The sequence below is a fragment of the Salvelinus fontinalis genome, chromosome 9 (assembly GCF_029448725.1).
Source record: "Salvelinus fontinalis isolate EN_2023a chromosome 9, ASM2944872v1, whole genome shotgun sequence".
NCBI lineage: Eukaryota > Metazoa > Chordata > Actinopteri > Salmoniformes > Salmonidae > Salvelinus > Salvelinus fontinalis.
This window is the reverse complement of record NC_074673.1, coordinates 550,884-564,165: the sequence shown is the minus strand read 5'-3', so window position 1 is coordinate 564,165 and position 13,282 is coordinate 550,884. Positions and strand designations below refer to the sequence as shown.

General features: G+C 43.0%; 1 protein-coding gene across 1 annotated transcript in view; it reads right to left on the bottom strand.

The window, feature by feature from the left end:
* The window catches only part of LOC129861858 (mucin-2-like), a 49,831-nt gene extending 42,898 nt beyond the window's left edge, over positions 1 to 6,933 (bottom strand). Inside the window, exons 1-9 of the mRNA XM_055933001.1 lie at positions 6,822 to 6,933; positions 6,630 to 6,692; positions 6,306 to 6,508; positions 6,068 to 6,135; positions 5,352 to 5,466; positions 1,866 to 1,956; positions 1,554 to 1,657; positions 1,170 to 1,389; positions 685 to 810 (exon numbers count right to left, since the gene is read on the bottom strand). Of these exons, the coding sequence (XP_055788976.1) occupies positions 685 to 810; positions 1,170 to 1,389; positions 1,554 to 1,657; positions 1,866 to 1,956; positions 5,352 to 5,466; positions 6,068 to 6,135; positions 6,306 to 6,508; positions 6,630 to 6,692; positions 6,822 to 6,891 (1,060 nt within the window). The 5' untranslated portion in view covers positions 6,892 to 6,933. The remainder of the gene's footprint in view (positions 1 to 684; positions 811 to 1,169; positions 1,390 to 1,553; positions 1,658 to 1,865; positions 1,957 to 5,351; positions 5,467 to 6,067; positions 6,136 to 6,305; positions 6,509 to 6,629; positions 6,693 to 6,821) is intronic.
* Positions 6,934 to 13,282: the final 6,349 nt, after the last annotated feature.

Sequence of the window (13,282 nt, the reverse complement as noted above, 5' to 3'; positions counted from 1 at the left end):
TAAAATAGTTACACAGCTGACATATGATGTTGTATTCAGCTACTTTAAAATAGTTACACAGCTGACATATGATGTTGTATTCAGCTACTTTAAAATAGTTACACAGGTACATATGATGTTGTATTCAGCTACTTTAAAATAGTTACACAGCTGACATTTAATGTTGTATTCAGCTACTTTAAAATAGTTACACAGCTGACATATGATGTTGTACTCAGCTACTTTAAAATAGTTACATAGCTGACATATGATGTTGTATTCAGCTACTTTAAAATAGTTACATAGCTGACATATGATGTTGTACTCAGCTACTTTAAAATAGTTACATAGCTGACATATGATGTTGTACTCAGCTACTTTAAAATAGTTACATAGCTGACATATGATGTTGTACTCAGCTACTTTAAAATAGTTATACAGCTGACATATGATGTTGTATTCAGCTACTTTAAAATAGTTACATAGCTGACATTTAATGTTGTACTCAGCTACTTTAAAATAGTTACACAGCTGACATATGATGTTGTATTCAGCTACTTTAAAATAGTTACACAGCTGACATATGATGTTGTATTCAGCTACTTTAATATAGTTACACAGCTGACATATGATGTTGTATTCAGCTACTTTAAAATAGTTACATAGGTACATATGATGTTGTATTCAGTAAATGAGTGCATGTACCAGCAGGGCAGAAGCATCCGTCGGTGCAGTGTTCCTCACAATGCTGGTTCCTCTCTGGGTTGGAGCAGGTATCAGTGCAGGGACTACCACACTCCTGGTACTGCATGCTTAGAGGACACGTCTTCACTGCTCAACACAGACAAATACCCCTGGTCACAAATCTGTTTCTGAGTCTTCATTACTTCACATGTTCACGTATTCTTCTATTGACATCATTGCAAGACTAAGTGAAAATGTGGATTTGCTCCTCAGTTTTCAGTCACATAAATGTAAATACTAGCATGTCAAAGAAGAAGACACTATCGATGACCTAAGGCAAAGCATTATTGCATGTCAAAAGTGTTTACTTTGAGTTACAACAAAACTCTGGCTGAGGATTGTTTTTGTACCTACATCCAATCTACCAACAGAGCAATACAAACAAACCATCCAAAATAAAAACATAAAGGATATGCAAAACAGTGATGCCAAAAAGATTCCCTTACAGCAGAAGTGGTCGGTCTTCCACTCTTGGGGTTTCCCCCCTGCGTGAGCACACTGGCGGGAGTACTCTGACATGGTGGGGCAGGCGCAGCTGGCACTGCTGCTGCTGTTGCCACAGTGACACATGTCTTCTGCACAGGCCTTGATGAAGGAGTCTGTGGCAATCAGGTCCTTACAGCTACTGAAGGCAAGACTGGTGAGAAGCTGCTCACAAAGTTTGGTCTGAAAGGGTGAAGAAGAAGAAGAATTACTAGAGGCAACAGAGGGATTATATACTGATCAAATGTCAGCCATGATGATGTTGATATTGAGATTTTAAACTAACAATCATGTTTAAATGTAAGGAATAAGAAATGTTAAATGTTCAGCTCTAGACTTGTAAGTACCTGGTCTTCACACTGCTCAGTGTGAGCAGGGATTTCTGTACAGCTCTCTGTTGGGCCATTCATCTTCCAAATATCTCCATAGTCGATTGTCTTCAGATAATCACCTGTGGATGAATAAACCGTTTCGTTTTACCAGTTCATTTCCCCTTACAAACAGTCTCTGTCATCATGTGTTTTTGTTAACCCTTTCATACAATGGTACCTAGAAATATACTTATTAACCCCTTCCTAACCCATAGATTGAACCCACACATTCATAAACAGAACAGGAGCGTAATCCACCCCTCTAAGACATTTGGTGGTTTTGTTTACCATTCCTAATGAACTCGTCGTACATCTGGACTCCGTTGAAGTCTCCACACAGCCCACAAGTCTGATTCTGGAACTTTGAGTCCAGCTCCACCTATAACACCAATGGAAGACGACTGAGGGTTAATGCATTGCAAGCTAGCTGTTGAAGTGCCTACAGCAGTTCATATATACGTACATTTTACATACAGCTAGCTGTTGAAGTGCCTACAGCAGTTCATATGTACTGACATTTCACAGGTTTCAACTGTTCTAGCCTGGGTACCAGTCTGTTTATGCTAACATTCCACTCCTTGTTCTAGCCTAGGTACCAGTTTGTTTATGCTAACATTCCACTCCTTGTTCCAGCCTGGGTACCAGTCTGTTTAGGCTAACATTCCACTCCTTGTTCTAGCCTGGGTACCAGTCTCTTTATGCTAACATTCCACTCCTTGTTCCAGCCTGGGTACCAGTCTCTTTATGCTAACATTCCACTCCTTGTTCCAGCCTGGGTACCAGTCTGTTTATGCTAACATTCCACTCCTTGTTCTAGCCTGGGTACCAGTCTGTTTATGCTAACATACCACTCCTTGTTCCAGCCTGGGTACCAGTCTCTTTAGGCTAACATTCCACTCCTTGTACCTGTGCTACAAGCATTTCGCTACTTCCACAATAACATCTACTAGATATGTGTATGCGACCAATAGAATTTGATTTGATATAGCTATGTTTGGCATATGACACTGAGTACAAGGAGTGGGATGTTAGCACAAAACAGGCCCTGTACTTCAGGTTAGGTATGTACAGATAGGGTCAATACAGAGCATTAGGCTACCTAACAAAATACAAAAGTGTGCACAGGACTTTGCTAATATTATTCAATGTTTTATGTACTGTATACCCAAGTGGTTATTCATTAAAGTGAATTATGCGGATTAGGGATCATGTCTACAATATATCTACAATAGGAAACCTGTTTGACTTTAGTTTTATTCTGGTCTGATATGAAATGGATAGGATCTGAACAACAATACCAAATACATTCACTGTATGAATCTTCCCAACTATTTGTTTCTCCGTTTTAATAATCAGGATTCTATTTTTTATTGGTTTGTGTTCTATAAACATCTGACAGGAGGAGGTGTCTTACAATCCCCTCTGTTTTTACCTCTACTGCACAAGTACTCTTCCCTTTAAAACCTTCAAAACTCTCATCATGTTGTTTTCTATTTTCTTATGTGCATTTTAAAAAAATGAATAAAATGAAGCATCATATTTATTATGTTTTCATCATTAAATTGAATGTGAGTTGTCTGAAAACTGGTCCGTCTGCTTTGTAAGTTAGTTTAAGTCTGAGATTATGATGTCTGAGTACACTGGGAGTATTTATAAACACACGAAGGGGAACGATGACACATACAGTATTTACTCACTACAATGTCAATAGATATTGAGACAATATTGTGACTTCTGATCAAATCAAACTCTCTGAACTGATTAAACTAATAAGTTCTTCCATACTGTCCCCTCCAAATGGCACCCTATTTCCTATATAGGCCTATATAAAAGTAGTGCACACAAAGTAGTGCACTATAAAGGGAATAGGGTGCCATTTAGGACAACCCTTTTCTGAGTTTTTTCACTGAAGCCTAGATGATGAAAAGGGTTGTTGGAGGAAGTAGATTGGCCCACATCCTTGATTGGAGCAAAGCCTATTGTAATGTCACTTCACCTGCCATTCTGTGGCCCTACTAAAGAGACCACAACTGTTTGTACGATCGTTAGACTGAAAAAATCTACTTTTAATGTAAGAATGTTGTATGTAACCGTGCAGAAATATAACCCAGGAGGTAGATTGATGATTGGGGTGCCCTGTCCCATCAGAGGTTAACACTCTGTTCCCACTCTTATCCCAACAGTTCCTCTAACACTGATGTTCCCACTCTTATCCCAACAGTTCCTCTAACACTGATGTTCCCACTCTTATCCCAACAGTTCCTCTAACACTGATGTTCCCACTCTTATCCCAACAGTTCCTCTAACACTGATGTTCCCACTCTTATCCCAACAGTTCAACTAACACTGATGTTCCCACTCTTATCCCAACAGTTCCTCTAACACTGATGTTCCCACTCTTATCCCAACAGTTCCTCTAACACTCTGTTCCCACTCTTATCCCAACAGTTCCTCTACCACTGATGTTCCCACTCTTATCCCAACAGTTCCTCTAACACTGATGTTCCCACTCTTATCCCAACAGTTCCTCTAAAACTGATGTTCCCACTCTTATCCCAACAGTTCCTCTAACACTGATGTTCCCACTCTTATCCCAACAGTTCCTCTAACACTGATGTTCCCACTCTTATCCCAACAGTTCCTCTAACACTGATGTTCCCACTCTTATCCCAACAGTTCCTCTAACACTGATGTTCCCACTCTTATCCCAACAGTTCCTCTAACACTGATGTTCCCACTCTTATCCCAACAGTTCCTCAAACACTGATGTTCCCACTCTTATCCCAACAGTTCCTCTAACACTGATGTTCCCACTCTTATCCCAACAGTTCCTCTAACACTGATGTTCCCACTCTTATCCCAACAGTTCCTCCAACACTGATGTTCCCACTCTTATCCCAACAGTTCCTCTAACACTGATGTTCCCACTCTTATCCCAACAGTTCCTCTAATACTGATGTTCCCACTCTTATCCCAACAGTTCCACTAACACTGATGTTCCCACTCTTATCCCAACAGTTCCACTAACACTGATGTTCCCACTCTTATCCCAACAGTTCCTCTAACACTGATGTTCCCACTCTTATCCCAACAGTTCCTCTAACACTGATGTTCCCACTCTTATCCCAACAGTTCCTCCAACACTGATGTTCCCACTCTTATCCCAACAGTTCCTCTAACACTGATGTTCCCACTCTTATCCCAACAGTTCCTCTAATACTGATGTTCCCACTCTTATCCCAACAGTTCCACTAACACTGATGTTCCCACTCTTATCCCAACAGTTCCACTAACACTGATGTTCCCACTCTTATCCCAACAGTTCCTCTAACACTGATGTTCCCACTCTTATCCCAACAGTTCCTCTAAGACTGATGTTCCCACTCTTATCCCAACAGTTCCTCTAACACTGATGTTCCCACTCTTATCCCAACAGTTCCTCTAACACTGATGTTCCCACTCTTATCCCAACAGTTCCACTAACACTGATGTTCCCACTCTTATCCCAACAGTTCCTCTAACACTGATGTTCCCACTCTTATCCCAACAGTTCCTATAACACTGATGTTCCCTACAGTCACTAGCAAACTACAGACCATTTTCATCAGGACCAGAATATTGCAGCAAAGCATCACATTTACATCTGACATTTAGCAGACACTCATCCAGGGTGATTTACAATCCGTGTATTAAACCAAAGCAGCTGAAACAACCACAAATCACTGTAGTGTAACAGAAGAGGTATGGAAATGAGTCAGCATACTGAACACATACCCAGAAGGAGTCATCTTCATTCCACATGACGACTAACCCCAGCTTGGCTGTGATCTTCACATAGGAAACGGTCCTCTCAATGAAGACGTTAAACTGACCAAACGGTATGGTGACCCTAGGGGGACAAAACAATAGTGTTCATCAGAGAGGAGAGTCGGTATTCCTACAATGGTCAAAATTGTCCTTTAAAGGTTTTTCTTTGTATTTTTCTTCCTCCCCTGTTGAGACTGTACTAGGTAAACATGTCTGTATAGGAGTTCATCAAATGGAATTTCAGCTTGGTAACTTTCATCTGTAAATGCACATGAACTAAACTTCAGAATAAGAGTTTTATCTCTGAATGCTTTTAGATCACTGATGAACTCACTGTTGCCCGTTGAAACTGACATTATGTAGATTATGTTAAAACAGAAAAAAGATGATCTCAAGATGAGTTAAATGATGATGCTTTTTTTTTTACTTATGAACTTTACCTCAAGTCTTTGCACAAAAGTAGCAACTGAATGCAGGTGAGGTGAAAATAAAATGATTTCCAATCGTTAAAAAAAAAAAGAAAAAAAAGATTGATCTCTGAATAAAATGAATACCATTGGATGTAGTTAAGTGATTACAAACCCCCGTATCATTTACTTCCTGTATTACAATGTATTTTACACATCTAAGAGCCCATGGTTTTACACATCTGAGATCCGTTGTTGACTAGACTGGGAACTCACTGTAATCCGTTGACGCTGACGTTACCGTTGGCCAGCTCCACGAAGGTTCCATCCAGCTTCAAAGAAACCTTAATAAAAATAATAGTAGGACATTTTATTTGACAGACGCCTTTCAGGACCCTCAAGGTCACCTTAAATTACGATCATAGAGCAATAAAAACAACTCATCAATAGTGAAATTTAAAACAATTAATCAATAGTGCAATTTAAAAACAAAGAACTGATCAAAAAGGAATACCTTGGTGATGGTGGGCAGCCCATCTACCTCCCCGCGCTGCAACTGAATGTTAAAGGCCTCGTAGCCGCTGCTGCTCTTACACAACGACGACAGCACGTAGTTACAGGTGTAGGGCAGCTGGAAGAAGTCTCCATCGTAGGTTTTGTAGTGGTAGTTACCCCATGTGCTGCAGACCTGCCCGTTATGAGTGGGACTCACTCCTGCTGCATGGGGAGAAATGTACCGTATAGTTGCGCCATTCATGTCTGAATATAAGATGTATAATATAACAGTAGAGTAGAATATTTGAGTATTTGGTGACATATATTCAACAACACAAATTACCTGATACGATTTGCAGTTTGGAATCATATCGACTCCCAATGGAAGTCATATCTGGAATCATAACTGGAAATAGACAGGGAACAAGTCTTATTTTGCTTCTAACCCAGTTCCTCTTTAGTTCCTAAACTATACTACATGGGTTATCCTAAGGTGATATTAGATTGTATTTCATCATATCTTGTCTTGTCTTACCAGTCTCAGAATGTGCAGCAGATAGTCCGAAGAAGAGAGCGATCCACGGCTTCACCCATTGGAGTGCCATGATGGTTCTTCTAACGAGTCGTCCTGGTCCACCTGAACAGGTACTCTTCTTGTTCCTACTGATACCGTGAGGCACCAGGTGCCTGCTTTTAAACTACTACACTCAAGGAAGTACCTCCACTCAAGGAAGTACCTTGATGATGCTGGGATAGTTGATTCTGTATCTAAGGAGGGGACTGATCAAACTTTAGGTGTTACCATTGTTCTGTTTGTCTGTCTGTCAGAGGTAGGATTACCTTTCCTGTAAGTGACATTGTGTAATGTATTAATCCTAATAATCCCTAGGTAACTATCGATATTCATGATATGTAGGGTACGTCCCAAATGTGCTCCCTATTCCCTATACAATGAGTGTACATAACATTAAGACTCCAGGTAAAAGCTATGATCCCTGATTGATGTCACCTGTTAAATCCACTTCAATCAGTGTAGATGAAGGGGAGGAGACAGATTAAAGAAGGATTTTTAAGCCTTGAGACAATTGAGACATGGATTGCGTATGTGTGCCACTCAGAGGATGAATGGGCAAGACAAAAGATTTAAGTGCCTTTGAACGGGGTATGGTAGTAGAGGCCAGGTGCATCGGTTTGTGTCAAGAACTGCAACGCTGCTGGGTTTTTCACACTCAACAGTTTCCCGTGTGTATCAAGAATGGTCCATCACCCAAAGGACATCCAGCCAACTTGACACAACTGTGGGAAGCATTGGGATCGACATGGGCCAGCATCCCTGTGGAACGCTTTCGACACCTTGTAGAGTCCATGCCCTGACGAAATGAGGCTGTTCTGAAAGCAAAAAGGGTGGCGTGCAACTCAATATTAGGAATGTTTTGTACACTCAGTGTATAGTGCACTACCTTTGAACAGAGTCCTTGTGTATGGTATAGGGTATAGGGTATAGGGTATGGGGTATAGGGTATGGGGTATAGGGTACAGGGTATGGGGTATAGGGTATAGGGTATGGGGTATAGGGTATGAGGTATAGGGTATGGGGTATGGGGTATGGGGTATAGGATATAGGGTATGGTGTATGGGGTATAGGGTATAGGATATAGGGTATAGGGTATGGGGTATAGGGTATAGGGTATGGGATAGAGGGTATGGGGTATGGGGTATAGGGTATAGGGTATGGGGTATAGGGTATAGGGTATGGGGTATGGGGTATGGGGTATAGGGTATGGGGTATGGGGTATAGGGTATAGGGTATAGGGTATGGGGTATGGGGTATAGGGTATAGGGTATGGGGTATAGGGTATAGGGTATAGTGTATAGGGTATTGGGTATAGGGTATTGGGTATAGGGTATAGGGTATAGGGTATAGGGTATAGGGTATGGGGTATAGGGTATGGGGTATGGGGTATGGGGTATAGGGTATAGGGTATAGGGTATGGGGTATAGGGTATGGGGTATAGGGTACAGGGTATAGGGTATGGGGTACAGGGTATAGGGTATGGGGTATATGGTATAGGGTATGGGGTGTGGGGTATAGGGTATAGGGTATAGGGTATAGGGTATGGGGTATGGGGTATAGGGTATAGGGTATGGGGTATGGGGTATAGGGTATGGGGCATGGGGTATGGGGTATGGGGTATAGGGTATGGGGTATGGGGTATAGGGTATAGGGTATAGGGTATGGGGTATAGGGTATAGGGTATGGGGTATAGGGTATGGGGTATGGGGTATAGGGTATGGGGTATGGGGTATAGGGTATAGGGTATAGGGTATAGGGTATAGGGTATAGGGTATGGGGTATAGGGTATAGGGTATTGGGTATAGGGTATAGGGTATAGGGTATAGGGTATAGGGTATAGTGTATAGGGTATTGGGTATAGGGTATAGGGTATAGGGTATAGGGTATGGGGTATAGGGTATAGGGTATAGGGTATATGGTATGGGGTGTGGGGTATAGGGTATAGGGTATGGGGTATGGGGTATAGGGTATATAGGGTATAGGGTATGGGGTATAGGGTATAGGGTATAGGGTATAGGGTATGGGGTATGGGGTATAGGGTATGGGGTATAGGGTATAGGGTATAGGGTATAGGGTACCATTTGGGCACTTATTGATTACAGTAAACCCTTATCTAAACTGTGATGAATGGACAGACTCATCAACATTCTACAGAATCTTAGATTGTTTCATTAATCTTTAAAGGGCCAGTCTGTGATATTTACAGCCATTTATGCCATAGACGTGTTTGAGTGGTGACGTTTCTCCAGCCCTATCCCTCAACTTTTATAGCAAACCAAGTGACGGGGCTGCCGTTTAGTTCTTTTTCAAATGAAGGAGTGGGCCTGTGTATGACTAATGGATGATGCATTGTCCATCTGTTTTATGCTGATTTTATGGTTTTACCTGGTTTTTAATACATTGTATGACATCACATGTTATGTACGTTCTGCAAATGTACAAAGATGTTCAAATAAACCTCTAAAACCTGATGGGATCCATGTGTTTGAACGCCAGTGTTTTACAACTTCAATTGTGGTTTACTACTTGTCATGTTTCATGGCCTGTTATTGGAAAAGAGGGAGGAAAGTTTGTGTTAGTCTTATTATGGACACAGTCTGCTTCACAGCCAGGACTCACAGCCAGGACTCACAGCCAGGACTCACAGCCAGGACTCACAGCCCGGACTCACAGCCAGGACTCACAGCCCGGACTCACAGCCAGGACTCACAGCCAGGACTCACAGCCAGAACTCACAGCCAGGACTCACAGCCAGGACTCACAGCCAGGACTCACAGCCAGGACTCACAGCCAGGACTCACCACTGGACCACAGCCAGGATTCACAGCCAGGACTCACCACTGGACCACAGCCAGGACTCACAGCCAGGACTCACAGCCAGGACTCACAGCCAGGACTCACAGCCAGGACTCACAGCCAGGACTCACAGCCAGGACTCACCACTGGACCACAAAGTCGTAGATCAATCCCAAACGGCACCCTAGCCCCCATAGGGCTCTTGTCAGAAGTAGTGCACTATATAGGGAATAGGGTTCTATAGGGTCCTGGTCTAAAGTAGTGCACTATATAGGGAATAGGGTTCTATAGGGCCCTGGTCTAAAGTAGTGCACTATATAGGGGATAGGGTTCTATAGGGCCCTGGTCTAAAGTAGTGCACTATATAGGGAATAGGGTTCCATTTGGGATGCAGTCATAGATGTCCTACAGTTGTTCAAGCTCTGGGTTGTGTCTACAGATTATTTGTTTTTGGTTGGAGGAAACGTCGTAACATCGACTCCCCCGCTCAGTCATTTCTAAGTACTCAGATCTCTAATGAAGCATTAACAGGACATGACTAAATATTGACTTAGCCACTTATTTACAATTCATCATCAGCTTTTGGTGAATACACTACACAGTCACGCAGTAGAAGATGAGGTGTCAAGCTCAGCTCAATTATAATTCACTGAAATATTTCAGGACTATAGTTGAACTAACAGGATGTACACAGTAGTGATACTTCAGATAGAACAGAGTAGTGGTACTTCAGATAGAACAGAGTAGTGATACTTTAGATAGAACAGAGTAGTGATACTTTAGATAGAACAGAGTAGTGATACTTCAGATAGAACAGAGTAGTGATTCTTCAGATAGAACAGAGTAGTGATACTTCAGATAGAACAGAGTAGTGATACTTCAGATAGAAAAGAGTAGTGATACTTCAGATAGAACAGAGTAGTGATCCTTCAGATAGAACAGAGTAGTGATACTTCAGATAGAACAGAGTAGTGATACTTCAGATAGAACAGAGTAGTGATACTTCAGATAGAACAGAGTAGTGATACTTCAGATAGAACAGAGTAGTGATACTTCAGATAGAACAGAGTAGTGATACTTCAGATAGAACAGAGTAGTGATACTTCAGATAGAACAGAGTAGTGATACTTCAGATAGAACAGAGTAGAGACAGAGTTTGTCTCTAATTCAGTCCGGTCCCGGGTCCTGGAATTGGCTCATTCCTCAGACTGACCTGTCGTCCAAGGTCCCTAGCCATCCTCCGACGACATTTCTGGTGGCCCACAATGGTGTCTGACGTCTCTGCCTTCGTCGCAGCATACACAGTGTGTGCTCTGAAGAAGACTCCACGGCAAGCTCCTTCTGGCCTTCTTCAGTCACTACCGCTTCCTCATCGTCCCTGGTCTCATATCTCTGGACTTTGTCACCGGGCTCCCTCCATCTGATGGCAACACTGTCATTCTGATGGTAGTCGATCGGTTCTCCAAGGCTGCCCATTTCATCCCTCGCCCCAAACTACCTTCTGTCAAGGAGACGGCCCAGCTTATGGTGCAGCATGTCTTCCAGATCCATGGACTCTCCGTAGACATGGTCTCCGATCGGGATTCTCGTCTCAGTTCTGGAAGGCATTCTGCACCCTTATTGGGTCGTTGGCCAGTCTGTCATCCGGATTCCATCACCAAACTATTGGTCAGTCAGAACGAGCCAACTAAGACCTGCAGACCACCTTCAGGTGCCTGGTCTCAACCAACCCCACTACCTGGAGCCGTCAACTGGTCTGGGTGGAGTATACCCAGAACACCCTTCCCAGTTCTTCCACGGGACTTACCCATTTCAAATTCTCCATGGAGTATCAGCCTCCACTCTTCCCTGAGCAGGAGGTCAGCGTACCCTCGGCCCAGATGTTTGTCCGCTGCTGTCGACGTCCCTGGAGAAGAGCCAGGGCGGCTATCCTCACAACCAACTCCAGGTAACGTCGACAAGCGGACCGTCGCCGGACCCCAGCTCCCAGCTACCGCATTGGGCAGAGGGCATGGCTTTCCACTCGGGATCTGCCCCTTTGAGTAGAGTCCCGCAAGCTGTCTCCCCGGTTCATTGGTCTTTTTCCCATCTCCAAAGTCGTGAGTTCCACTGCTGTCCGTCTTGTGTTACCCCGTACCCTCCGTATTCACCCTACCATCCACGTGTCTAGGATTAAGCCCGTGTCTCACTGTCCTATGTCTTTTGTATCCAGGCCCATCCCACTCCCCGGGTTATTGGTGGGCAGCCAGCATGAGACGCCTCCTGAAGGTTTGACCATGCGGCAGGGGTTTCCAGTACCTGGTTGACTGGGAGGGTTATGGCCCGTAGGAGAGGTGCTGGGTCCCGGCTAAAGACATCTTGGACCCAGCCCTCATTTCCACCGGTGACACCCCGGTCAGCCAGGTATGCACCAAGGGAGGACGCCAGGTGTTTGACCATTCTGCCTGCCTTGACCATGAGCCTCTCTGCCACTCTGTACCGCCTGGACTCTAATCGGGTTTTGACCTTTTTGCCTGTCCACGACCATTCTCTTGCCTACCCCTTTGGATTATTACACATAGTAAGACTCCAACCATCTGCCTCCTGTGTCTGCATCTGGGTCTCGCCTTGTGCCTTGATAATCGACCCATTTCAAGACTACCTTGTTCAGCTAAGATTCTTAAATCCTTGGTTAATGTACAACTTTGTTCCTTTTTATCTGATAATTGTATTCTTAATATAAACCACTCAGGGTTCAGGCATAGTACTACCACCTCTGTACCACAGCAACCACGCTAGTTGTTAATGATCATGTCAATGCCTTGGATGCTAGAAAGAGCTGTGCTGCCTTGTTCATTGGCCTGTCAAAGGTGTTTGACACTGTTGATCATTTTTGTTTTATGGAAGAAATTATCAGGAGTAGGCCTGGGATATACAGCCTGTTTACTGTTTCAGAATTATCTTAGCGACAGAACTCAGGCCATCTTGGTAGATGGGGTTGAATCTGAATTTCTTGAGATTCAAAAAAGTGTTCCTCGGGGTTCGATTTTTGGGTCCATTATTGTTCACTTTGTATAATGACATAGGAAACACTTAATACTTTTAACAATCATCTCTATACAGATGACACAGTTTTCTATTCCTGTGCCACCTCAGTGCAGCAGGCCATTCGTGAACTTCAGCATGACTTTGATCCATTTCAGAAATCACTTACAGATCTTAAATTAGTGTTAAATACAAGTAAAACCAAGCTCATGCTGTTCTCTAGGTCACAAAATGTTGACCCTGAGGACATGGGTATATTTGCGCTATAAATGCAGCACAAATTGAGCTTGTTTGTCAATATAAGTACCTGTTTGTCTGGATTGATGACAAGTTGTCCTTCGTAAGGCATATAAAAAATTCAACTAAAAAGCTAGGATCCAAGATCGTTTTATATACAGAAATAAATCATGCCTTAGTATTAAAAATAGGAAAGAGATTGTTCAAGCAACGCTACTCTCTGTATTAGATTTTGTTGATATTGTTTACGTGCAGCACCCTCTGTTTTAAAACCCTTGGACACAGTCTACCATTCAGCAATACGTTTTATCACAGCGGACAATTTTAGGACTCATCATTGGAGTTTGTACAAAAATGTGGGCTGG